The sequence below is a fragment of the Oncorhynchus clarkii genome, chromosome 31 (assembly GCF_045791955.1).
Source record: "Oncorhynchus clarkii lewisi isolate Uvic-CL-2024 chromosome 31, UVic_Ocla_1.0, whole genome shotgun sequence".
NCBI lineage: Eukaryota > Metazoa > Chordata > Actinopteri > Salmoniformes > Salmonidae > Oncorhynchus > Oncorhynchus clarkii.
The window spans coordinates 41803595-41829908 of record NC_092177.1 but is presented as its reverse complement, the minus strand read 5'-3'; the positions used below and the strand labels follow the sequence as shown (position 1 = coordinate 41829908).

Here is a 26314-nt window from a genome sequence, read left to right as displayed (position 1 = left end):
AGAGCGTTGGACTAGTAACCGAAAGGTTACAAGATTGAGTCCTTGAGCTGACAAGGTAAAAATCTGTCGTTCTGCCCCTGAACAAGGCAGTTAACCCACTGTTCCTAGGCCGTCATTGAAAATAAGAATTTGATCTTAACTAACTTGCCAAGTTAAATAAAGAAAAAATTAATTACGCAAGGTAACCCTACTCAACAAATTGGATGCAGTCTATCACAGTGCAATCCGTTTTGTCACCAAAGCCCCATATACTACCCACCATTGCGACCTGTACGCTCTCGTTGGCTGGCCCTCGCTTCATACTCGTCGCAAAATCCACTGGCTCCATGTCATCTACAAGACCCTGCTAGGTAAAGTCCCCCCTTATCTCAGCTCGCTGGTCACCATAGCATCACCCACCTGTAGCACGCGCTCCAGCAAGTATATCTCTCTGGTCACCTCCAAAACCAATTCTTTCTTTGGCCGCCTCTCCTTCCAGTTCTCTGCTGCCAATGACTGGAACGAACTACAAAAATCTATGAAACTGGAAACACTTATCTCCCTCACTAGCTTTAAGCACCAACTGTCAGAGCAGCTCACAGATTACTGCACCTGTACATAGCCCACCTATAATTTAGCCCAAACAACTACCTCTTTCCCTACTGTATTTATTTTATTTATTTATTTATTTTGCTCCTTTGCACCCCATTATTTCTATCTCTACTTTGCACATTCTTCCACTGCAAATCTGCCATTCCTGGGTTTTACTTGCTATATTGTATTTACTTTGCCACCATGGCCTTTTTATGCCTTTACCTCCCTTATCTCACCTCATTTGCTGACATCGTATATAGACTTGTTCATATTGTATTATTGACTGTATGTTTGTTTTACTCCATGTGTTTTACTCCATGTGTAACTCTGTGTCATTGTATGTGTGTGTATGTGTCGAACTGCTTTGCTTTATCTTGGCCAGGTCGCAATTGTAAATGAGAAATTGTTCTCAACTTGCCTGGTTAAATAAAGGTGAAATAAATAAAAAGGTGAGAAGGTGCCACACAGCGCCCGCTCCGATGAGTACTACTTCCTTGAGATCTCCTTATTCTGACAGGATGAGCGTGGCTGCGATTTGCCCATTCTTACTTTTTTAGGGCCTGTGTGTGGGAATACTGTCTCTCAGAAGTTAGATGACAGCACGGATATGGGAATTAGCCAGCATTCAATCCGCAAAAAGCTACACACAAGGAGGGGGTTGTTGGAGTGGACGAGGATAATGGAGGCTCTCTGGTGCCAACAACATTGCATTTTCTTCAAGTAATAATAAACAGGTTTACATTTTCACAGAAGAGCATCTGGTGCAGATTGGAAGAGCATGTTAACCAGAGGAGCAGCCGGTCCACCAGATGTTTCTGGTCCCTGTAGACTTGTCACAGGAGGACCTTTAGTCTTCATCCTGCAGCGCACGCGCACACACACACACACACACACACACACACACACACACACACACACACACACACACACACACACACACACACACACACTCCAAATGCCCTGTCCTTGACTCATACTCACCTAATGCAAACACCTACTACGCACACACACACACAAGCACACAATTAGACGGCTATTGGGTTGAATCAAGGATTTCTTAAAGGGGAACTGCACCCGCTGATTTGGCCTAGTTTTTTGGCTCCTAAGACCCTCACAAACTTCTACAGATGCACCGTTGAGAGCATCCTGTCCGGCTGTATCTCCTCCTGGTACGACAATTGCACCGTCCACAACCGCAGGGCTATCCAGAGGGTGGTGAGGTCAGCCCAACGCATCATCAGGGGCCCACTCCCTGCCCTCCAGGACATTTACAGCACCCGTTGTCACAGGAAGGCCAAGAAGATCATCAAGGACCTCAGCCACCCGAACTACGGCCTGTTCAACCTGCTACCATCTACAGTACAAGTGCATCAAAGCTGGGACTGAGAGACTGATAAATAGCATATATCTCCAGGTCATCAGACTAGGTAAACAGTCACCACTAGCCAGCCTCCGCCCAGTACCCTGCCCTGAACCTTAGTCACTGTTACTAGCTGGCTACCACCTGGTACTCTACCCTGCGATACTCTACCCTTTACCCTTCCCTATGTACATACAGTATAGTCATTGAACACTGGTCACTTTAATAATGTTAAAATACTTTTTCACCAACTTTATGTATATGTACTGTATTCTAGTCATGGCTCATCCTATATATCTACTGCTGTACAAACCTTTTCTGTTCATATACTGTCTCTACTGTCAATACAATGCATTCGTAAATTATTCAGAACTCTTGACATTTTCCACATTTTGTTACATTACAGCCTTGTTCTAAAAATGATTAAATAAAAAAGTTTCCTCATCAATGTACACCAAATACCCAAAATGATCAAGCAAAAATAGGTTGTTCATTTTTTTCTCATACATTTATTAAAAATAAAATCCAGAAATACCTTATTTACATAAGTATTCAGACCCTTTGCTATGAGACTCTAAATTTAGCTCACGTCCATTCTTTTTCTATTGATCATCCATGAGATGTTTCTATGACTTGATTGGAGTCCACCTGTGGTAAATTACATTTATTGGACATGATTTGGAAAGGCACACACGTCTCTATATAAGGTCCCACTGTTGACTGTGCATGTCAGAGCAAAAACCAAGCCATGAGGTCAAAGGATTGTGCCCAGGCACAGATCTGGGGAAGGGTACCAAAACAAATATGCAGCATTGAAGGTCCCCAAGAACACAGTGGCCTACATCATATTTAAATGGAAGAAGTTTGGAACCACCAAAACTATTCCTAGAGCTAAGCAATTAGGGCCTTCGTCTGGGAGGTGATCAAGAACCCGATGTTCACTCTGACAGAGCTCCAGTTCCTCTGAGGAGATGGGAGAACCTTCCAGAAGGAGAACCATCTCTGCAGCACTCTACCAATCAGGCCTTTATGGTAGAATTGCCAGACGGAAGCCACTCCTCTGTAAAATGCATATGACAGCCCGTTTGGAGTTTAGGACTCTCAGACCATGAGAAACAAGATTCTCTGGTATGATGAAATCGAGATTAAACTCTTTGGCCTGGATGCCAATGGTCACATCTGGAGGAAAACCGGCACCATCCCTACTGTGAAGCATGGTGGTGGCAGCATCATGCTGTGGGGATGTTTTTCAGGTGCAGGGACTGGGAGACTAGTCAGGATTGAGGCAAAGATGAACGGAGCAATGTACATAGAGATCCTTGATGAAAACTTGCTCCAGAGCGCTCAGGAACTCAGAGAGGGGCGAAGGTTCACCTTCCAACAGGACAACAACCCTAAGCACACAACGCTTGAGTTACCCAGCCAAAGCCCGGACTTGAACCCAATTGAACATCTCTGTGAAAACCTGAAAATAGCTGTGCAGAGACTTTTCCCATCCAGCATGAGAGGATCTGCAGAGAAGAATAGGAGAAACCCACCAAATACAGGTGTGCCAAGCTCTCTAGGTTTCTTCCTAGTTTCCGGCCTTTCTAGGGAGTTTTTCCTAAACCTGCATTGCTTGCTTTTTGAGGGTTCCAGAATTAAATTCCAGATTTATGTTCCTCCTTCTGATATTTCTTAACCTTTTCACATGTACAAACAAATAGTAGAGATAATTATTTATTTCAGCTTTAATTTCTTTCATCACATTCCCAGTGGTTTAGAAGTGTACATACACTCAATTAGCATTTGGTAGCATTGCCTTTAATTTGTTTAACTTGGGTCAAACGTTTCGGGTAGCCTTCCACAAGCTTCCCACAATAAGTTGGGTTAATTTTGGCCCATTCCTCCTGACAGAGCTGGTGTAACTGAGTCAGGTTTGTAGGCCTCCTTGCTCGCACACGCTTTTTCAGTTCTGCCCACAACCTTTCTATAGGATCGAGGTCAGGGCTTTGTGATGGCCACTCCAATACTTTGACTTTGTTGTCCTTAAGCCATTTTGCCACAACTTTGGAAGTATGCTTGGGGTCATTATCCATTTGTAAGACCCATTTGCGACCAAGCTTTAACTTCCTGACTGATGTCTTGAGATGTTGCTTCAATATATCCACATAATTTTCCAATCCTCATGAAGCTATCTATTTTGTGCACCAGTCCCTCCTGCAGCAAAGCGCCCCCACAACATGATGCTGCCACCCCCGTGCTTCACGGATGGGATGGTGTTCTTCGGCTTGCAAGCGTCATCCTTTTTCCTCCAAACATAACGATAGTCATTATGGCCAAACAGTTCTATTTTTGTTTCATCAGATCAGAAGACATTTCTCCAAAAAATACGATCTTTATCCCCATGTGCAGTTGCAAACCGTAGTCTGGCAGTTTTGGAGCAGTGGCTTCTTCCTTGCTGAGCGGCCTTTCAGGTTATGTCGATATAGGACTCGATTTACTGTGGATATAGATACTTTTGTACGTGTTTCCTCCAGCATCTTCACAAGGTCCTTTACTGTTGTTCTCGGATTGATTTGCACCAAAGAACATGTCTCCATCCTGGGTGGTATGAGGGCTGCGTAGTCCCCATGGTGTTTATACAGATGAATGTGGTACCTTCAGCTGTTTGGAAATTGTTCCCAAGGATGAACCCGACTTGTGGAGGTCTACAATTTTTTTCTAAGGTCTTGCCTGATTTCTTTTGATTTTCCATGATGTCAAGCATAGAGGCACTGAGTTTGAAGGTAGGCCTTGAAGTACATCCACAGGTACACCTACAATTGACTCAAATAATGCCAGTTAGCCTATCAGAAGCTTCTAAAGCCATGACATAATTTTCTGGAATTTTCTAACCTCTTTAAAGGCACAGTCAACTCAGTGTATGTAAACTTCTGACCCACTGAAATTGTGATACAGTGAATTCTAAGTGAAATAATCTGTCTGTAAACAATTGTAAACAAAAATGACATGTCATGCACAAAATGGATGTCCTAACCGACTTGTCAAATCTAAAGTTTCTTAACAAGAAATTTGTGGAGGGGTTAAAAAACGAGTTTTAATGACTCGCTACAGTAGAAACGACGACATGATACACAGGTTTCATTTTGATTTCAAACCTGTAGAAAACATTATCATGAAATACTGAAATTTCCATTGAACAATTTGGGAACATTACTTTAGAACCATGACGAAACCTGTAGGAAACGTTATGCTGAAGTACTGAAATTCCTTCCTGAGAAACATATGGTTCCAGAACATTATATGCTAGCTGGGTAATCTGCACCATTCCCAGAACGTTGTGGGAAGGTTGTATGCAAAATTACCATAGGACAACCACACTCTCACGCAAGCCATGCCTAATGAATATTGACTAATAAATACGATCGAGAACCATGATTAATAACTGTATGAAGTACAATGTTTTGAAATATCCTCCTATTCCAACACTCTATCCTCTTCATAGAAGTCCAGCCTAACAGCCTGGTAACTTGCTTTGCAGTACAGTGTTTCTCGTGACAGTATTAAAGCAACCCGATAGGCCCCTAGCGAGTATAGGAAAGGTAGCTAGCTGTAGAAGGCAATAACTTGTGTTAACGTATGGCTAATTAGCAGAGTCTAATGGTTCATGCGATTTGCAATTGGCTATTGATTGACAACGATTAAGACAGTCGAAGAGGCCATATAAAATCCCTATCAGAAACTTAGGTTTCAATTCATGTGGAACACACACTACTGTGTGATTGCAGAAATACATTGTGTAATACTTTCTGAAAGGGGTTGAATAGAAACTAGGCCTCCACTTCTTCCTTCCACACACGATCAATCAAATTGAATTGTGCCCACGGTTGAAATCCATCAATTCACGTCTTGGCGCAGGACTTTTCATTCTGCACAGCCAGAAATAAAAGAAAAAAACAAATGTGCTGATTAGCCAACAAGTTCTTGGGATTGCAACATTTTAAAGAACAAACTATTTGACAGTATAAATATACGAGGCCAAGTTAAGCACCCACTCCTCCCACACTCCCCTCCAAGCCCCCAGCCTACATACGCACAACTACCGCCCTGCATAAAAAGGTCCTAAAATGAGTCACAAATTGCTAACAAATTATTTCCTGCTCTTGGGAATAATAGGGTCCCTGCGCAGCCTTTGATTCCAGCTCTTTTTGTGTCCCCTCTTTGTTTACTTTGCTGTCTGGCAGAGACTCCCTATTGATAGTTGTCACACTGGGTTGCTGGGCAGCAGCGAGTGGGTGTGTTCTATGTGTGTGTGGTGTTGTGTCTGTGTGTGTGTGCCTGTGTGTTTGTGTTTGCAAGCGTGTATGTGCATGAGTGTGACTGTGCATGTTTAAACAAGTCTGCGCGCGCATGCATTTGAGCCAGTGTGTGTGTGTGTGTGTTCTTGAATGTGTGTGTGCGCGGGTTTGAGCCGATGTGTGTGTGGGGTGATGTGGCGTAGAGGGCACTTCTGTCAGATCTGATGTCGGGTCCCGTGCTATGACATGAAGGGCGCTGTCAGAAGAGATGGCCGCAGGTACAGCTGCCCTCTGTGTTCTCCCTCTTTTCTCTTCGCCAAAGAGTGGCTGCATGAGACACACACTTCCTGTGACCAATCACATACACACTTTCTGTGACCCAGCACACCCACTTCCTGTGTCCCGACTGTGGGCATATTTGCTGGTGAGTAGGCCTCAAAATATACCTTCTCAGCCTTGCCCAAAACCTGTTGATCTCTTCTTCAATTCAAATAAAAATACTTGATTTATCCCACAAGGGGCATTCATGTCTTGTTGATCTTCTTGTCCTTACCATGTCATCAGTATGTGAGGCTTGTTTTTCAAGACTTATATTTCTTTATTTAGTTATCCTTCAGAAGAGGACGTAATTTTTATGTTAGGTCAGGATGCAAAGAATGCATCATAGGAATACATGGAAATTGATTGAACTACTTGGAGACTTAATTTTGTCTCCCCACTGTCATTCACTCCAACTGATTTGCCTATTTACTATTCCCCTCTCATGTTTCTGCATCCATCTCCTGAAACTCTTTCTAGGAGTGAATGATACAATCTGAAGTTCAATCAGCTCTTTTTTTATTTGAATTTTATGTAACCTTTATTTAACTAGGCAAGTCATTTAAGAACAAATTCTTATTTACAATGACGGCCTACCCCGGCCAAACCCGGACGACGCTGGGCCAATTGTTCGCCGCCATATGGGACTCCCAATCACGGCCGGTTGTGATACAGCCTTTTAACCACCGGAGAGAAAAAGGCATTAGCAAAGTCGTGTTCGGACTAATTTGGTTGAACTGAGGAGGAGAAGGTTGAACAGTTAAAATCAGGACAGCATTGAGGCCTGTGCCTCTTTGCATCCTCCTGTATGCACCTGCTTTGATGGATATGTTGACAAGGCTGGTGCGTGTAGCTGTCTGTGGTTCCTTGACGGGTTTCCCTCCCTGGCCCCTCCAATGTACAGTCCTATGCCACCATGCCCAAATTGCACCATATTCTTTATATAGTGCAGTACTTTTGACCGGGGCCCTGTTCAAAAGAAGTGCACTATGTTGTGAACAGGGTTCCATTTGGGACACTGCTATAGTACCATCAGGACTAGACAGTGGTAGACCAGACAGGGACCTGAAACTTTAATGCTAATTGATCCCAAGGAAGGCCGGGGAAGGAATGTTGACACAGGTGTGTTGCCATAGGGCCTGCCACGGAAAGGCGGGGAGGGCTGGGTAACAGCATGGACCGTTGGGGTACAGGACTGTGGCATGGCACAGAGTGCCCGCTGGGAGGGAGAGGGAGGGATGGAGAATGACCTATTTTACTTTTTTAAGCTAGCACAGGGGGTGGGGGTTGGTAGTGGTGTGTGTATGTGGGTGGTAATGGTGTGTGTGTGTGTGTGGAGGGGGGGAGGGGGGGGGGGGGGGTGCACATGTGTGTCTATTTTGTATGCTGACTTAGATCTGCTGGAAAACGGTGCCAAAATTGTACTGTAGATTCGCTAATTCACTGACCAAAATCAGTTTTCACAGCTGGTTGTACATTTGTGTTTTTACCTGGAGGTTCTCACCACTTATAACAGCCAGGTGTAGGGATTACAACTGATCCTGTCTCCTATTTTCATTTATCTCATAGTTGATGGCTTTTCCGCATGTAAACCTCATCAAAAACGAGCTAACAATAGCTCGCCATGACAGACGCCCGAGCATCTGGCAAGCCAGCCACTCAGAACTTTCAAACCGCTTATTGCACACCCTGTCACTGCGATTGGACGAGAGATAAAGAAAAACAGGGAAGTAAAAGAGTAAACAAACACAACTTGGAGGGTGGAGCTTTTACAGCATTTTATCGCGATGCAGATGTACAGAGAGAAAGAGTCACGGAGAGAGGGAGAAAGGTACAGCGAGAAAAGCAGAGAGAAGAGAGAAAAGCTAGAGAGGCAGGTGACAGCCTCCTCCTGTGTTGCGGTTTGCACTCGTAAATTCTTCAAACAACATTGTGGGATCCTAACCAATGTTGTGCCACCAGATTGGCGTCTTGAACAGGAGCCATCTCCTCAAACCACGTCCCTGTTTCCCTTGTTTACCAGTCGCCTCTCTCCTTTGCTCCCCCCGCTCCTCCGAAGAGGCTTTGTCCCGAGCAATAAAAGAGTGATGAGGAGCCTTGTTGAGAGGACCTGTGTACACCACTTTATTCAGGAACGATCACTTATTTAAAGGTGTCGGAATCTTGTTGTTTGCTTGTTTTATTGAAAACCTTGCGGGTAAAGTGGCACCGGAGCTGGCATGTGAACATCTCTCGGGGGGCTTCGCTGCAGAACATCTACATCCTTTTTTCGATAAATAAGTGAAGGGAGTGCGGATACATTTTTTATCCCTGCGAAGATCCATTGTTGCCCGGGACGTGTTGGTAAGATGCGTGTGGGTGGTGGAAAACAACCTAACACACAAACACGTCCCAGGTCTGTGGTGGACCCCTCGCTGTGCTGCACAGAGTGAGTGGCAGCCGTGGTTAAGGAAGATGCATGCATAGCCCTACACCTTTTACCTCCCACAGTGAAAGGCAACAGAACAAGCTGTTTGCACTGGGACATCTACGGCCTTTACTTAGACATCCAGTCGTACTGAATGAGTTTGACTGTCAGTTGATTGCAGTGATTTAGTTATATGCTCTTGTATCTCCTTCTCTGTCCATTCAGTCAGGGAGTCAAATTAATGTTTGAGCATGAACTGTTCTAGAACCATTTCCTGCATGGTATTTAGGAGGGAACTGCACATCCCACCTTGTCCTTTTAGAATGACTATGATGCAATAACGTGGCACCTCCCTTCCCTTAGCTGAGATGGCATCAGATATGTCGAAGTGTAGACTTCTCGGTGCAAAACATGCAGGGAATGTGAAGTGCAGCGAGGTGCGGCCCATCGCGGGTGATTTTTGTACATCCGGGAGAGCCGACTGATGAATGATTCAGAGTGGAGAGAGGAGACTAGAACTCACTCTGTCTTTAATGCCAAGCCACAGGAAACACGGCATCTTCTGCATCATCTTCACCAAATGGGCCTGATGTTGTTGAGGAAAGAGACCCTTTTAAACTCTCACTGCACTCCCATGATCTCTCTCCGCTCTTTTTGTGCACTGGAACACATCAAAAGACCAATTGGTAAATAAATAATCAACAACAGCATGTTTTATTTATCTCCATAGGGCGAGGAGAGGATTGGAGAGGAGTCCTGGTGAGTTCTGAAAGCAGCCGGGTTTGAAAAGGCCACAGGGCATATTTGGTGTGGAGGAGAACTTTCTAGGGGTAGACCCATTGCAAACTAATAGTTTGAGGGTTTGTGAGGAGAAACAAGGGACCTCTGAGTGTTAGCTACGACCTGTTTCGGTGTGCAGAGTACCTGCGGAGTATCTAGGGTACACACATTTGTTTCCTTATACAGTGGGGAGAACAAGTATTTGATACACTGCCGATTTTGCAGGTTTTCCCCACTTACAAAGCAGGTCTCTGTAATTTTTATCATAGGTAGACTTCAAATGTGAGAGATGGAATCTAAAACAAAAATCCAGAAAATCACATTGAATGATTTTTAAATAATTAATTTGCCTTTTATTGCATGACATAAGTATTTGATCACCTACCAACCAGTAAGAATTCCGGCTCTCACAAACCTGTTCGTTTTTCTTTAAGAAGCCCTCCTGTTCTCCACTCATTACCTGTATTAACTGCACCTGTTTGAACTCGTTACCTGTATAAAAGACACATGTCCACACACTCAATCAAACAGACTCCAACCTCTCCACAATGGCCAAGACCAGAGAGCTGTGTAAGGACATAAGGGATAAAATTGTAGGCCTACACAAGGCTGGGATGGGCTACAGGACAATAGGCAAGCAGCTTGGTGAGAAGGCAACAACAGTTGGTACAATTATTAGAAAATGGAAGAAGTTCAAGATGATGGTCAATCACCCTCGGTCTGGGGCTCCATGCAAGATCTCACCTCGTGGGGCATCAATGATCATGAGGAAGGTGAGGGATCAGCCCAGAACTACATGGCAGGACCTGGTCAATGACCTGAAGAGAGCTGGGACCACAGTCTCAAAGAAAACCATTTGTAACACACTACGCCGTCATGGATTAAAATCCTGAAGCGCGCAAGGTCCCCCTGCTCAAGCCAGCACATGTCCTGACATTTGCCAATGACCATCTGGATGATCCAGAGGAGGAATGGGAGAAGGTCATGTTGTCTGATGAGACAAAAAATATAGCTTTTTGGTCTAAACTCCACTCGCCGTGTTTGGAGGAAGAAGAAGTACAACCCCAAGAACACCATCCCAACCTTGAAGCATGGAGGTGGAAACATCATTCTTTGGGGATGCTTTTCTGCAAAGGGGACAGGACGACTGCACCGTATTGAGGGGAGGATGAATGGGGCCATGTATCGCTAGATCTTGGCCAACAACAACCTTCCCTCAGTAAGAGCATTGAAGATGGGTCTTCCAGCATGACAACGACCCGAAACACACAGCCAGGGCAACTAAGGAGTGGCTCTGTAAGAAGAATCTCAAGGTCCTGGAGTGGCCTAGCCAGTCTCCAGACCTGAACCCAATAGAAAATCTTTGGAGGGAGCTGAAAGTCCGTATTGCCCAGCGACAGCCCCAAAACCCGAAGGATCTGGAGAAGGTCTGTATGGAGGAGTGGGCCAAAATCCCTGCTGCAGTGTGTTCAAACCTGGTCAAGAACTACAGGAAACGTATGATCTCTGTAATTGCAAACAAAGGTTTCTGTACCAAATATTAAGTTCTGCCTTTCTGATGTATCAAATACTTATGTCATGCAATAAAATGCAAATGAATTACTTAAAAATCATACAATGTGATTTTCTGGATTTACAGACCTCCATGACCTACATTTACAGACCTACATGCTTTGTAAGTAGGAAAACCTGCAAAATCCTCAGTGTATCAAATACTCATTCTCCCCACTGTATCTAGACCTATATTAGTGGACAATGGTCCACTATAGCCCTTCTTCACCCGTTTTCCACCGTGGATATTTTAGCATGTTGTTCTTTTATAGGAGTAAATTGTTGTATTTCACTATGGCAACAGCACATCTTACTTTTCATTTCATCCCTCCTGAGGTGAATGCAGTCTCAAGTGGAATTCCAGCAGCCTATTGTGTTATTTCTGGTTTGTGAATAGGTTAGTGTGTGTGTGTCTTTGTCTCATCACTTGTGTGTGTGTGTGTGTGCCCTGTGTCCCTGCCTGTGTGTGTTTTCATGCCTGCCTCCTCTGTGTATTTGAGCATATGCACCTGTGAGTGTGTTGGTGTGTGCGCGTCATTGGGAGTGCACTCTGAAAGGGTCATTGCGGGAGCCAAAGCCACTGTAGGCTGTCAGACAGTGAGAGATGCAGCACCTCTAAAGGCCATGATTTTGGGGCCCCGCTGTCTATTAACAACCCTGCAAAACTTCTCAGGGCTGTCTCGCGTTGCCCCCTCGGGCCCCCTCAGGTCCCTGAAGGAACAGCAGAGAGAGGCTGCTTCTCTGAGTAGGAGACGGCCCCTTTCAAACCCTCCAAACTCTAATTGTGACATCATCAACAGCATCTGACAGTAATGAGGCACTGAGTTGTCAGAGCGGCCATCAGCTTAGCTCAGTACTGTATGAGGTTGTGTGGTTTTATTCAGGGATGTTTGGAAAAGAAAAAGATGTATGAATGTGATGGCAATGACTTGACATGCAGTAATGTGAACGCTAATGCCAAAATTTTGTAGATAATGTAGAGATGTGTCCGTCACTTCCTCTTGACGCCTCCTCCATAACATTCACATCAAGACATTCTCCCTTGAAATGATTCTCGATGCGAACTACATCCAATATCAAATATCGGTTTGGGCAAACAAATAGAATGAAACCGTCTATCCTGCCTCGTATCAGCATGGTCCATCTGTGTTTACCAGGCTATCTAGCGTTCCCATCATCACAGAGGCTTTTGTGTCCACAACCTGGCACATTTTCTTCCTGTATTTGTTTGCTGGTCCGTCAGTCTATTTACTTTATCACGCTGCCAAATCATCCATTTACGCTCCCATCTGTCTGTCAAACTATATCTTAGCATCCATTTGTCTAACTCTCTCAATCAAAGCAGTGCTGTGTCAGGGCGGAGTTGCTCTCTTTCCTCCTGTGTTTCTTCTCCTGCAGGCCACACCATTAGACCCTTGTTTAAGTGGTTCTGGCTGCAGCACAATTAGGCTCCTCCGGACTCCTTGTCCTCTCTGCCGGCTTATACAGTACATGCATACGGGTCCCACATATAATTACAGGCAATTCACAGCTCTTTCTGTGTTGACATTTAGTTGAATTGGATGGTGAGTGATTCTAGGTTGTTTTAGGCGTCATAAGTGCTACGTGACACAGAGACAGTGATGTGTTTTTGCAAAGGTGAACGATGCTGACAGTTTTGTATGTGCTTTGATTGATGTTGGCCTATGGTATCATTGAATGATATGGTATGGTTCACGGTGTGTGTTTTTGGCCGCAGCCACTTTACTACACTGGTACGGAGGACAAGCGGTTGGCGGTTGCGGAGACAAGTCAAGCTGTGCTGAACCAGGCCAGTGCACTGACTCCATTTGGTCCAGCTCACCCCAGCTCTGGCCTCTGGAGCTGCTAGTGCCCCAAGGCCCACCCTGGCCTCCCGCCGAGCCCCCTATCAGTTTTGGAGGATCAGCGATTGCCCCCCCCTCGGGCGGCCCTGTGCCTGGACCTGATGGATTACCCGCTATCCTGGCTCAGGACTAGGAAAAGCCCGGGCCCTAGCTGCACTAGATGCCACAGACCCCATCTGTGTTCATTGCTGACTCCAGCTCCAGCCTGCCCCCCGGGCTACAGGATTAGGCCAGTAATGAACCCCCCACTCAGAGGCTTACTGTCAATGCTATTTTCCCCACAGCCTTATATACCCCAATGCTAGCCTTTTGCCAATATGGACAGCTAGCCTAGCAATGAATCTCAAACAGGCATTGAGCAGGCACCCTAACGATTTGAGGAGTGAATGCACAGTTGAAATTGATTTTTTTTTCTTCTGAAGCCTGCTTCCTGAAATCTACTGCTGAGCTGATGATCATGAATGGGAGTTTTGCCTCTGGCGCTTGATCGATTGCAAGAAGGTTTTCATCTTTTGCCTGTTAGGTGCGTTTGTGCATTGCCTCGACTGCCAGGAGAATGCTAGGAAGTATTGTTCCGTAGCAAAAGAAACCTCCAGTCCAGATATCAGAAGGGAAGAGGGCCCAATGAGAAATCACAAGTACTAGCGGCCTGTCAAGCTTGTTGTTTTCAATCAAAGATAGAGGCCTAAAAGACTGAGCACACGCTAGGCTGCAGAGGAAGAAGTTTCAACTTTTTTTATTTTTGATCGTGAGATTGACACATACACACACACAGTTTTTCTCTCTCTTCCCGTCACACTGTTTGTCACTGGTACAAGCCTGTCAAAGCCGTCCCGCCGAGGAGGTAACCTAGTACTCTATCTCCCCTCTAAACAAAAAATATTTGTTTATGGACATGTGTAGTGATTTCCAGGTCTCCTGCGCCGTATTGTGTTCCGAGCTGTCAAGAGACATTACTCTCAGCCCCTACTCCCCTTTCAGCGACAGCGAGCAGGGGAGAGAGAGAAAGAAAGAGAGGGGGCAGCGGACAATGGAGAAGTGTGGGGGGAGGAGGGACTGGTGTGGAGGGGCACAGCAGTGGGCAAAGGAAGACGCAAGGCCTGTAGCAAAATCAGTTAAGATGCTGCCTCCTTTCAAATAGGGGGCTAAAGTGCCCGGTTGGTCAGTACTTTAATGCAGTCCTTAAGGTAGATTTGTGAGAAAGAGGCATTTTTATTGGTCGAGAGAATAGGTTGTATTGAGTATCTGGGTCATTCACCAGTGTGTGTGTGTAACTGGTGAGCAGCGTGCTACATCACAGGCGACCCCATGCATGATTGAGATCCACGATATGGACATGAGAGAGATACACATCAGTTGTGTTTGGACTGACGCCGCTTTTATATCCCATTAACATTTCGTTATCCTTTGTCTCAACAAACTGTCAAACTAGGCTCACTTTAGATTCACTTTTCCCTCCAAAGGATTTTAGCTGGGTATACATACACGCCAGGCACACCATGCCTTAAGCTTATCTGCTTTCTCCTTGAATTTCAAGCAGGTTTTGTTGTTTGGGGTTGCTTTTTGGTAGTTCCTGGGGATTTGGGCATTTGACAACTAACCCTTGATTTCATGTAAACATCTGTAAATCCGGCCATGCTTGCATGGGATCCTGAGATGGAGGGAGAGTGAAAGAGGTGGACAGGAAAGAGTGGGAGAGGAGTGAAGGGGGGAGAAAGTGAGTGAGAAAGATAGAGAGAACGGGCAAGAGAGAGAGAGAGAACGGGCGAGAGAAAGAGGGAGGAGAATTTCAGCATCTTGCCTCAGCATATCCAGGCCCGCCTTCTGTGTTTCCTCTGTCACACCACTCTGATCCCTTTTTCTATCTGATACAGGCCCCGTGAAGAACACACCCCATACAATTTCCTGACACCCCGTACACTCATTTAGCTGACATTACTGAAGACCAAAGACCTTCACAAGATACCAGACACGAGACATTGCCGAGCCATTGACATGCTTTGCAGTTGTATAGCTATAAAAGTTTGAGTAAATAAACCAAGCTTTCTGTGAGCTCTTGCAGTCTTTTTTGTTAAATTCTGTTAGGAAATACAGTATATAGCAATGTTTAGAGGGTGTCTACTTAAGTCAATGCAACTCTGCCACAATCTGACAGTGTTATGATATTCTTTACACTGTCAAAATTGTGTTATTGTGTTATTGATTATCCCTTCACGTCAATCAATCTTTTGTCTTTTCTCCGACACTGTTACACAGCCAGTGCAGTGGACGTATAACACATATAACAGATCCCTATCACAGAAGCTGATCAGACAAATGTGAAGAAAAGCAGGCAGTTGCTCCTAGTAATCCCCTAAATTAATTCTGTGTTGTTGACTATAGATTTCAACCCCAACTGATAAATTACCCCTGATCTGAGATCAGTCTATGGGTAAAAGTGTGAAGGAGGCCTCCTGGTTGGTTATCATTTTGGCGTCCTTCCTACCTTCATTTTGGCGTCCTCCCTTCATATGGTTGGTTATCATGTTCTTCGACCCTAATCCCTCTTCACTTGTCTTGCTCTCCCCCTCTCCTCTCCCTCTCTCTCTCTCTCTGCTATTTATCTTTCTCTCCACACTCTCTCTCTCCATCTCACCCCCCTACCCTCCTCCAGAACCCTTCAGTTGGACTCCAGTTTTCCCCATTCAAAGCAATTACTCTCATCTTTGAACAAGCCTCTGTTATGGCGCAAACTGTAGTTTTGCTTCTGCAACCCTATAAATTAAAGCCGGAAAAATGTCTGCTCTGCCCCCTGCATCCCATTTATATATCTTGCTTCTGGTGTTTCCTGGAGCTCCATTACTCTGCAGCCACTAGCCCTGGCTGAGGACAGGGAGAAGATGTGAGGGAAAGATAGAAGTTGCAGAGGATAGCACAGCTCTCAGAGAACTGGGAGTAAAGGCGGTGTGTCGTGTGACGCAGAAAAATATTGAATCACCCCATATTGCATTTTGTCTCATTGAATTATAAAGTGTTGTGTGAGTGTGTTTGGCCGTGTGTGTAATTATCCTAAAAGGAGAAGGATGATGATGGTGATTATGCTTACCTTTACCACTGTTACCTTAACCCTAATGGATACATACAGTGTGTTTATGCAGTTGCTAAACCTGATGTTAATGAACTTTAACATACTGTATTTAATCCCTGCTCAGTTTACCGGTTTTCCAGGAACCCCTGGAAGATCTGACTGGGAATGCTTTGATAGATTACTAGCAGGCTTTCTCTTTGCGTTCGGATCACAGGCCCCGCTGATGATGTAATACTGTGTAATTAGTAAAGGATGAAAGTAACACAAAACCCATTATGGGTTTTCATCTCTTTTGGAGGGACCAGAGACGCTGGAGCTCCCCATCGCTCCATCACAACATGAAATGGCATTTTACTGGACGCTTTCCAGTAAATCAGACAAGAGCTCTGTGTGTGTGTGTGTGTGTGTGTGTTCGCGCAAGTGCGAAGGAGGCCTCCTGGTTGGTTATCATTTTGGCGTCCTCCCTTCATATGGTTGGTTATCATTTTGGCATTTTGGTGTCCTCCCTTCATATTACCTTTGGCCTATACAGACTGCGTCTCCCTGTGGCATGGATCACTGGGATGCATTGTTATACACCCCTTTAGAGTGTGTTGTGTGGTGATCCCCCCCCCCCCCCCCCCCTTGCTTGGTGTGCTGCTTTACCACTCGAGGAACAAGAAAGAATGCTGGTCGTTTGCATTTAATTAAGCTCTGTGAGAGGAAGCTCTGTAACCAGGAATGCTCTTATTATTTTGTCAATTCCCCCTTTCTCCCTCTCTTGTGCTTCTGTGACTTCGCTAACACTAAAAGATGTCGCCTCGGGGAGAAGCAGGTAAAGGGAGCCATCAAAAACCGATGGCAGCAGACAGATTTGTGATCAGTGCTAGAAATACCCTTGAAGTTGTTTGGTGTGTGGTTTTCCTTGTATAGTATGTGTGTGTGTTTCTATGGGTGTTTAAGTGTTTTCATCCCTGTAGAGGATGTAACGTTTAGTCTACCAATAGAAATGGGCCGCTGTTTGTGCAGTTGTTGGCGCTAGATTGATGTGGGGAGGAAAGATGGGCTTTTATACCTGACGATGCGAACTGGAAGGGCTATTAGAAGCAAATGTTTCCACTCTGAAGTATCCTCCAATGGGAGATGCATTTGATTTTACCGGCCACCTTCCCTCTTCCCTCCTCTCACCAAGTCTATGTAAAAGCTTACCCATACCTTCAACAGTAGGCTTGATGCAATTACCCATGTCATTTTAAAACTGTTGTCTGGTCACCTGAATGGAAAGGCAATCTTCGCTGGGGAACTTGTAGAGATGGGAACTGTGTGAACCATTTCCAATTTCAACCTTCTGCACACAATGGCTGGTTCTTCACTGCGCCGAACAAGTTCAAGAAGTTGATCGAGTGTCTTCATGCCGACCTTAGCGCATAATGTGTGCAACTTCAAATCTTCAAAGTGATTCCAAACAGACGCCGATAATTATTTCCTGGAAGTGTTGAAGTGTTTGTGTTTTCTCGCTCCATACCTACTCTTCATTTCTTGGCCATACCCAGTCCCTCTCCTTTCTCTCTTTCATCTGTCCTCTCACCTCCTTATTTTCTCCCTCCCACGTCTGGTAATAGATACAGCCAGTTCTAAACCCGGTATTAAAGGGAGGAGAACTGTATTATCCAAGTGCCTCCATTATATGCTGTTCTAATGGGCTCAATGTCAGAGGCGAGTGCTCATCCCGAAATGAGGTCACCTTGATTGGAATTGCAAAAGGCGAGGAATCGGACATGGACTTTTTCTGGCACTGGATTTGTTTTAAAGTTGTTTCCTTGGTCTTTTGTTTTAAAGTTTATTGTTTACCATTGGTGGTGGTTTGCATGGAACATTTGGCGCCCACAAAATTGTTCGAGCTTGCCCCGTAGGCACGGGAAACCCTTGGAAGCGTTTTTGAAGATGAAAGGGAGGGTGAACGTGGAAAATCTCTCAGATGTGCTCTGCAATATGGGGCATGTGAAGTTCAGAAGGTCGCAGGCTGTAACTCTCAGCAACTCAAGTCAGCGGGAAGCATATAGCACATCTGTCTCTCTCTATGCATATATATCTCTCCGGCTCTCTCTGCCTCTTTCTTTTTCTCACTCAGGCTCTCTCTCTTTCTCTCTAGGTTCCTCCCTTTTTTATATCTGCCCTGATTTCTTATTTCTGTCTGTCCTTCTCCTCCTCTTCTTTTCAATCTCCCTCCCTATCTGTTACCCCCCCCCCCCCCCCCCCGGTATTCTCTCCTCCATCCTACTCCCCCCTCTCCTTCTGTGCGCCATCTGCATGCTCTCTCTCAATCTGAGGCGTCTGTGTTGGAAGTCTTGGTAGTGGAGATGTGTGCACCCCACTGCCGTCACAGTCACTCTGTCGCATTAAACAACGCCCAGCCCGGGACACCTGGCACCCCACAGCTGGCACTGAGTAATGGGCTCCACCATGGCAGTGCCAGGGGAGGCCTGCATGGGCTTAGCTAGCTACCTTGTTTCCGTTGATATCTTGCTTCCTGGCCGCCCAGTGCCGCCCAACCCTCCTGCCACCTGGCATGGCGGGGCCGTGCCATGGGTAGCCATGGGCAGCCATGGTTGGCCTGTTGGAGAGGGAGGGACGGATTGCTTGTAATTCTCTTATGGACTTGGGAGGCGTGGGCCGACGCAGCCAACCCAAAGGTTTCTAAGTGAGCTCGCAGGAGCAGCCAGAGTGAAACCTGTTGCATAAATATTGGAAGTCCTAATAGAAATTCGGAACACCTTGCCTTACAACAAATCCCATTTGAAACTAACCAAAGACAAGACTCTCTCTCTCTATCTCTCTCTCTCTGTGAGAGAGAGAGAGTGCTGTGTTTGTAGTGTGCTGTGTTTGTGTACTTGCCTGGCACCCTTGATCTTTAGGGTTGTGCGGTGTGTGTCTCTGCATTAAGTTTGGCCTGCATTAAAGGGACATTTCTAAATTGTGCACCTTCATATTGCTCATCTCCAGCACCGCCCCAACATCAACATATGTGAAAACGGTGCATTTCAATGTTTTGTAACAAAAAAGATAGAGGAACATAAGCGTTTCCAATGACATCATCAACTGATTAGTAGACCAGGCACGGCGCCAGGATTTTTGTGGGGGTGCTAAGAAAATAGTTGATTTTCATGACATTTAAGTGCATTTATTCCATATGTATAATCAGAAAACTGTGCATTGGTGATAATGTTTGAAATGAAATGGCTATCACAACATCAGAAATGACATTAATAATATCCAAAGTACAACAACAATGACAAGTGCAATGCATTTAGCCTATGCCTGTTAACTGTGCACACACTTGTAAAACGAACTGGCTATCATCACAATCTTAGTGATTATATTTATATTGCAAACCAAAATAACTTGTAGGCTGACGATATACATGTATCCTGCTCTGCATTGATTATAATGTTACGGATTAAATGTCCATCACAACATCAGAAATGATTATATCCACAGTGCAGCCACAACGAGAAGTGAATTTACCCTATGCCTGTCAACTGTGTACACGTGCGGAAAAAACGAGCTGGCTATCATTTTTCTTAGGGATTATATTTCTATTGCAAAAATACTTGTAGGCCGACTGGCGTCTTCTTGTTCCGTCCAGTTCGAGATCAGCGCGATTGAATCATGTTCCCACCACCGGAAAGGCGCGCTCTGTCAATGAATAAAAGGCCTTTCAGATACTCACCAAGTGTTGTTTTATGGAAGGACGATACATCCGTTGTGGTTCAGTGCAAATACGTCTATAATCTTCTGGACATCCAGGGCCCTGGTTCTTTCTGTGTGCATGGACAGGCAGGCAAGGTTGCCGAGTCGAGGGTTTGCCCAGTATTTCATTCTGTATATCATGATGCGTGTACTTCGAGATTTTCCCGTGCAACTGTTTTGCCGAATTTGCCTATGACCTGTAAAAGTTCAAGGAAGTTTCCCTGGTTGACAGCCATGTCGTTTTCTATGTCTCCTCTCTGTGAAAGTCCCTGGTATGCAGTGTAACGCAATGACTCCACGACGGATCTCATATACTCTCTGTTCTCTCTGACTATTTTTGAATGTTCATCACTTAGAGCATTGCATATTGTTGAGCCAGACTCTTTCTTAATAGTCCACTCATTCCACGCTGTCATTGCATATTTATGCTCCGCATTGTGTGTCTTGAACGAACTTGTTCTTCCAGTTCTGGTAGCCATGGTGGGTAAATGCCCCCTTCTCTCCACCATGGTTTCCTGGACGTTGAAAGTGGAGGCATGCAAAGCATGTCTTTATCTCTATGTCTTTGACATAGATTATTCCAGCCATTTGCAATCCTCATACCATCTACAATTGAAGTAGTGATCCTGCTGTCCAACTTTTGTGGCTGGATAACGCCGAAGAAGAGGGCGCCTTGGTTCTTCAATAGGTGACAGGCTTAAATCAGAGGGAGCGGTGGCTGTGCTAACAGTGCAGCTAACGGTGGCTGTGGAGCAGCTAGCAGCGACAAACTGCTCTGGTGCTCCCTCACGTCTTGGCTTACGAGTTTCTCTCTCCGACTCATCTTTCTTATCTCCTTTTTCTTCCTTGGCCCCCTCAGAGACAGGGTCTGGGTCTGGATTTTTATTTTCTACCCGTACTCTTCTCTTGATAAGAAAACGGTCCATCGCAACATGGTGAGATGGGCGACTAGCTAGCTAGAAGTTAGCTCACATAACGTAGCCTAATGTGCACGAGCACACACACCAGACACACACACACGTAATACGTGGGTCTGGCGCGCGGCACGAGCACGCAGCCAGGGATCGGATTGAGAACAGAATGGCTGGTTATTAACTTTAAAAATATTTTTTTCAATTTAAAAATACTAAAATGCTTGAGGGGGCTTAACTGGGGCTATGCCGATTTGCGACGTGTCTATAGCCCCCCATTGCCCCGGTGTAGCGCTGTGCCTGAAGTAGACAATGCCTACTCATAATTGGTTCAAATCACACGAGGCACGCCGATGTCATATCTCCCTCTATATATTTTTCTCCACAAAACGCAGAAACACGCAATTATGTTGACGTTGGGGTGTTGTTGGATATGATGAATATAAAGTTGATAAGGAAATATAAAGTTGACATGCTCCCTGTGATGTGAGAATAGGTGGAAGGGCTCTTGAGTGGGAGGCCAGATCCCGAGCTCAATGGAGTTACTATGACACCAGACGCAAGCACCACCACTCCAGCCCCTCTTGTCTCTTCCTCTCAACCCTGATGCTCTCTTATTAATCAGCTTGGGTTATGTTGTTGATGTTTTCCCTCCCTCCTTCTCTCCTTCCCATCACAACCATTTTTTTATTTGAGGTACCGTCTGTGTGTTACTATGACTCTAACAACACTTTCCTGTTCTCTTTCTATTTTTTTTCTCTCTCTCTCTCTCTCTCTTCAGACAACCGTCGTGCGGTCCTGGAAAGGTCTCGATCACGCCACAACGCAAACCCCCAGGCTCGATGATGGCCCGCGCCTACCAGAAGACGTTAGACAAGTGCCAAAGAGGCCTGCGAGGAGAATCTGAGGACGTATAGTAGGAGAGATGGACCCAAGCCGTGTGGCACACACACACACACACGCACTTAAACACTCACAGACACATAAAGAAAACACACCAACACATGAACACACACATACACTATATATACAAAAGTATGTGGACACCCCTTAAAATTTGTGCATTAGGCCATTTCAGCCACACCAGTTGCTGACAGGTGTATATAATCGAGCATACAGTCATGCAGTCTCCATAGACAAACATTGGCAGTAGAATGGCCCATTCTAAAGAGCTTAGTGACTTTCAACGTGGCACCGTCATAGGATGCCACCTTTCCAACAAGTCAGTTAGTCAAACTTCTGCCCTGCTAGAGCTGCCCTGGTCAACTGTAAGTGCTGTTATTGTGACATGGAAATGTCTAGGAGCAACGATGGCTCAGCCGTGAACTGGTAGGCCGAACAAGCTCACAGAACAGGACCGCTGAGTGCTGATGTCGCAACACCGAGCAGCCGCACACAAGCCTAATATCACCATGCGCAATGCCAAGCTTCGGCTGGAGTGGTGTAAAGCTAGCCACCATTGGACTCTGGGGCAGTGGAATCACGCTTCATCATCTGGCAGTCCAAAGGACGACTCTGGGTTTGGTAGATGCCAGGAGATTGCTCCCTGCCCTAATGCATAGTGCCAGCTATAAAGTTTGGTGGAGGAGGAATAATGGTCTGGGACGGTTTTTCATAGTTCGGGCTAGGCCCCTTAGTTCCAGTGAAGGGAATCTTAAAGCTACAGTGACAATGAAATTCTATACTATTATGTGCTTCCAATTTTGTGGCAGTTTGGGGAAGGCCCTTTCCTGTTTCAGCAATACAGTGCACAAATCACGGTCCATACAGAAATAGTTTGTAGAGATCGATGTGGAAGAACTTGACTGGCCGGCACAGAGCCCTGACCTCAATCTCATCTACCACCTTTGGGATGAATGAATTGGAACGCCGACTGTGAGCCAGGCCTAATCGCCCGACCTCACTAATGCTCTTGTGGCTGAATGGAAGTAAGTCCCCACAGCAATGTTCCAAATTCTAGTGGAACGCCTTCCCAGAAGAGTGGAGGCTGTTATAGGAGCAAATGGGGGACCAAACTCCATACTAATGCCCATGATTTTGGAATGAGATGTTCGACGAGCAAGTGTCCACATACTTTTGCTCATATATATATATATATATATATATATATATATATATATATATATATATATATATATATATATATACATACACACACACACACACACACACAGTTGAAGTCGGAAGCATACATCCACTTAGGTTGGAGTCATTAAAACTCGTTTTTCAACCACTCCACAAATGTCTTGTTTACAAACTATAGTTTTGGCAAGTCGGTTAGGACATCTACTGTGTGCATGACGCAAGTAATTTTTCCAACAATTGTTTACAGACATATTATTTTACTTAGAATTCACTGTACCACAATTCCAGTGGGTCAGAAGTTTACGTACACGAAGTTGACCGTGCCATTAAACAGCATGGAAAATTCCAGAAAAGTATGTCATGGCTTTAGAAGCTTCTGATAGGCTAATTGACATAATTTGAGTCAATTGGAGGTGTACCTGTGGTTGTATTTCAAGGCCTACCTTCAAACTCAGTACTTCTTTGCTTGATATCATGGGAAAATCAAAATAAATCATGGACCTCCACAAGTCTGGTTCATCTTTGGGAACAATTTCCAAACTCCTGAAGATACCACGTTCATCTGTACAAACAATAGTACGCAAGTATAAACACCATGGGACCACGCAGGCATCATACCACTCAGGAAGGAGACGCATTCTGTCTCCTAGCAATGAACGTACTTTGGTGCGAAAAGTGCCAATCAATCCGAGAACAACAGCAAAGGACCTTGTGAAGATGCTGGAGGAAACAGGTACAAAAGTATCTATATCCGCAGTAAAACGAGTCCTATGTCGACATAACTTGAAAGGCCGCTCAGCAAGGAAGAAGCCACTGCTCCAAAACCATCATAAAAATGCCAGACTGGTTTGCAACTGCACATGGGGACAAAGATCATACTTTTTGGAGAAATGTCCTCTGGTCTGATGAAACAAAAATATAATTGTTTGGCTATAATGCCCATTGTTATGTTTGGAGGGAAATGGGGGTGCTTGCAAGCCAAAGAACACCATCCCAACTGTGAAGCACAGGGATGGCAACATCATGTTGTGGGGGTGCTTTGCTGCAGGAGGGACTGGTGCACTTCACAAAATAGATGGCATCATGAGGTGGGAAAATTATGTGGATATATTGAAGCAACATCTCAAGACATCAGTCAGGAAGATAAAGCTTGGTTCCAAATGGACAATGACCATACTTCCAAAGTTGTGGCAAAATGGCTTAAGGACAACAAAGTCAAAGTATTAGAGAGTGGCCATCACAAAGCCCTGACCTCAATCCCATAGAAAATGTGTGGGCAGAAAAAGCTTGTGCGAGCATGTAGGCCTACAAACCTGACTCAGTTACACCAGCTCTGTCAGGAGGAATGAGCCAAAATTCACCCAACTTATTTTGGAAAGCTTGTGGAAGACTACCTGAAATGTTTGACCCAAGTTAAATAATGTAAAGGCAATGCTACCAAATACTGATTGAGTGTACGTAAACTTCTGACCCACTGGGAATGTGATGAAAGAAATAAAAGCTGAAATAAATCATTCTCTCTACTATTATTCTGACATTTCACATTCTTAAAATAAAGTGGTGATCCTAACTGACCTTAGACAGGGACTTTTTACTAGGATTAAATGTCAGGAATTGTGAAATACTGAGTTTAAATGTATTTGGCTAAGGTGTATGTAAACCTCCGACTTCAACTGTATATATTACACACACACACACCCACACACCCACACACCCACACACCCCCACACACACACACACACACACACACACACACACACACACACACACACACACACACACACACACACACACACACACACACACAAACACATACTGCCAGGTCCTGAAGAAAAAAAAGACCCATAGAGAGGCTATGCTGAACTGAGGAACTGACAAACCAAGAACAGTACATTTTCACTCACAGAACATTCAATAGTCATACTGTTGGTCTGACCGCCTTACATATTTATTCACTACTTTCTCATGGCTCTGCCTGTACATGACTGTTTAAAGCGTTGGATGTTTTGAAAAAGCTTTTTTTTTCTTTGTTGTTTTTGCTTTTTTGACTGGACACATCATACATGATCTCTCATATTGTCATATAGGTCCACAGAACTTGTCCTCTCATCTCTGGTCATATTATTCCGATTGGGTGCAGTATTGCTTGAGAAATGTGAGTAGTGATGTAGCTAGAGAATAGTCAGTGAGGACTGCACTATATTGTATGCTTTTCAGCAAGAAGATTTTACTAACCACATCCAACAAAGCTTTCCTTTTCTTTTCTGCTTGTATTCAACACATCCAGCAATTGACTGTGGCCACAGGGGTGAAACCCTTTTTCTGTCAAATATTATTTTCTCTGGCATGAAACCAGATCATATTATGAATAACGTATCTCACAACAACGATACAGAACTGCACCCTGTAAATGTGCATCACTGATCCTTGACTGAATTCTCCATATATTGTGGATTGTATTTATTGTTTTGTGTTTTTTTCTCCCTTAAATGTCAAATGCCTTAGGCCTTGAGAGGTTTTGCACGCTAGCTGTTCATGCAGAAATCTGAAATATAAATGAACATACAAGCCTCAGCGAAAGGCTGCTTTTACTGAGCGCTCGACCACACAAGCCAGTCGAGCTTCTAAATGGCTTACTAGCATTAGCATGCTAAGCCATTAGCTTGTCAGAAAGGGATTTCCCCATTTCTTAATGTCAGTGCTAAGAGCTTTCCCGTTACTATCAGTTTCCTTCTAACCGTAGCATAACCTGCCCAGACTTCACATTCATTTGACAAGATGTCATACGTAACAAAATTGCCAAATAAAAAAAATTCAGTTAGAAAATAAATCTTGAATTATTGTGCTAACAGTAAGGAGCCATTTGAGATTTTTACCCCTTTTTTTCACACATATTTATTCCCATATTCACAAAGAGGGCCTCGAGCACGCTTGTCCCTTCCATGTCTGAGCAGTAAGCAGATGCTAGAGAAACGGTCGCTTTCCCCCAAAAGGCAACCGTAGCCAGAGGAATACATTGAGGGTTGATGCAGACAACATGGTGGCTATCTCAGTAAGGGAAGCCTCCACACACCCTCCCTTGCCCTACTGCTTACGACGTGAGTAACCGCTTGCCATAATGTGAGGTAATTACCATAACACTGCTGGAAAAGCTGCTGGCAGAAAATCAAGCCTTCCCCGTGATCGGAACAGAAGCTTGGGAGAAAAGCAATGTTGCTGTTTAAACAGTCTGCCAGCGAGGTGTGTGATGAGACGGTTTGTTGCACTCCTTGTCTTAGAAGCCTCACTGGCCAAGTTTCATCAATTCGATCTCCATAATATTAAATTCCTTCAGGTTCAAGGTGCATGAGAGTTACCTGAGAGAAGTGTGGCGTAGTCCAGGAAGGCG

The 26314-nt window shown here is 44.8% G+C and overlaps 1 protein-coding gene across 7 annotated transcripts in view; it reads left to right on the top strand.

The window, feature by feature from the left end:
• The window catches only part of LOC139391116 (protein diaphanous homolog 2-like), a 637381-nt gene extending 611625 nt beyond the window's left edge, over nt 1-25756 (top strand). For 6 of the 7 annotated variants that reach the window (XM_071138656.1, XM_071138651.1, XM_071138657.1 and 3 more), the window contains one exon: nt 21623-21871. In XM_071138656.1, coding sequence (XP_070994757.1) covers nt 21623-21687 — 65 coding nt within the window. In that variant the 3' untranslated portion in view covers nt 21688-21871. Of the gene's footprint in view, nt 1-21622 lie in introns of all 7 variants that reach the window. The other variant, XM_071138654.1, reaches the window with a different exon arrangement.
• Nucleotides 25757-26314: the final 558 nt, after the last annotated feature.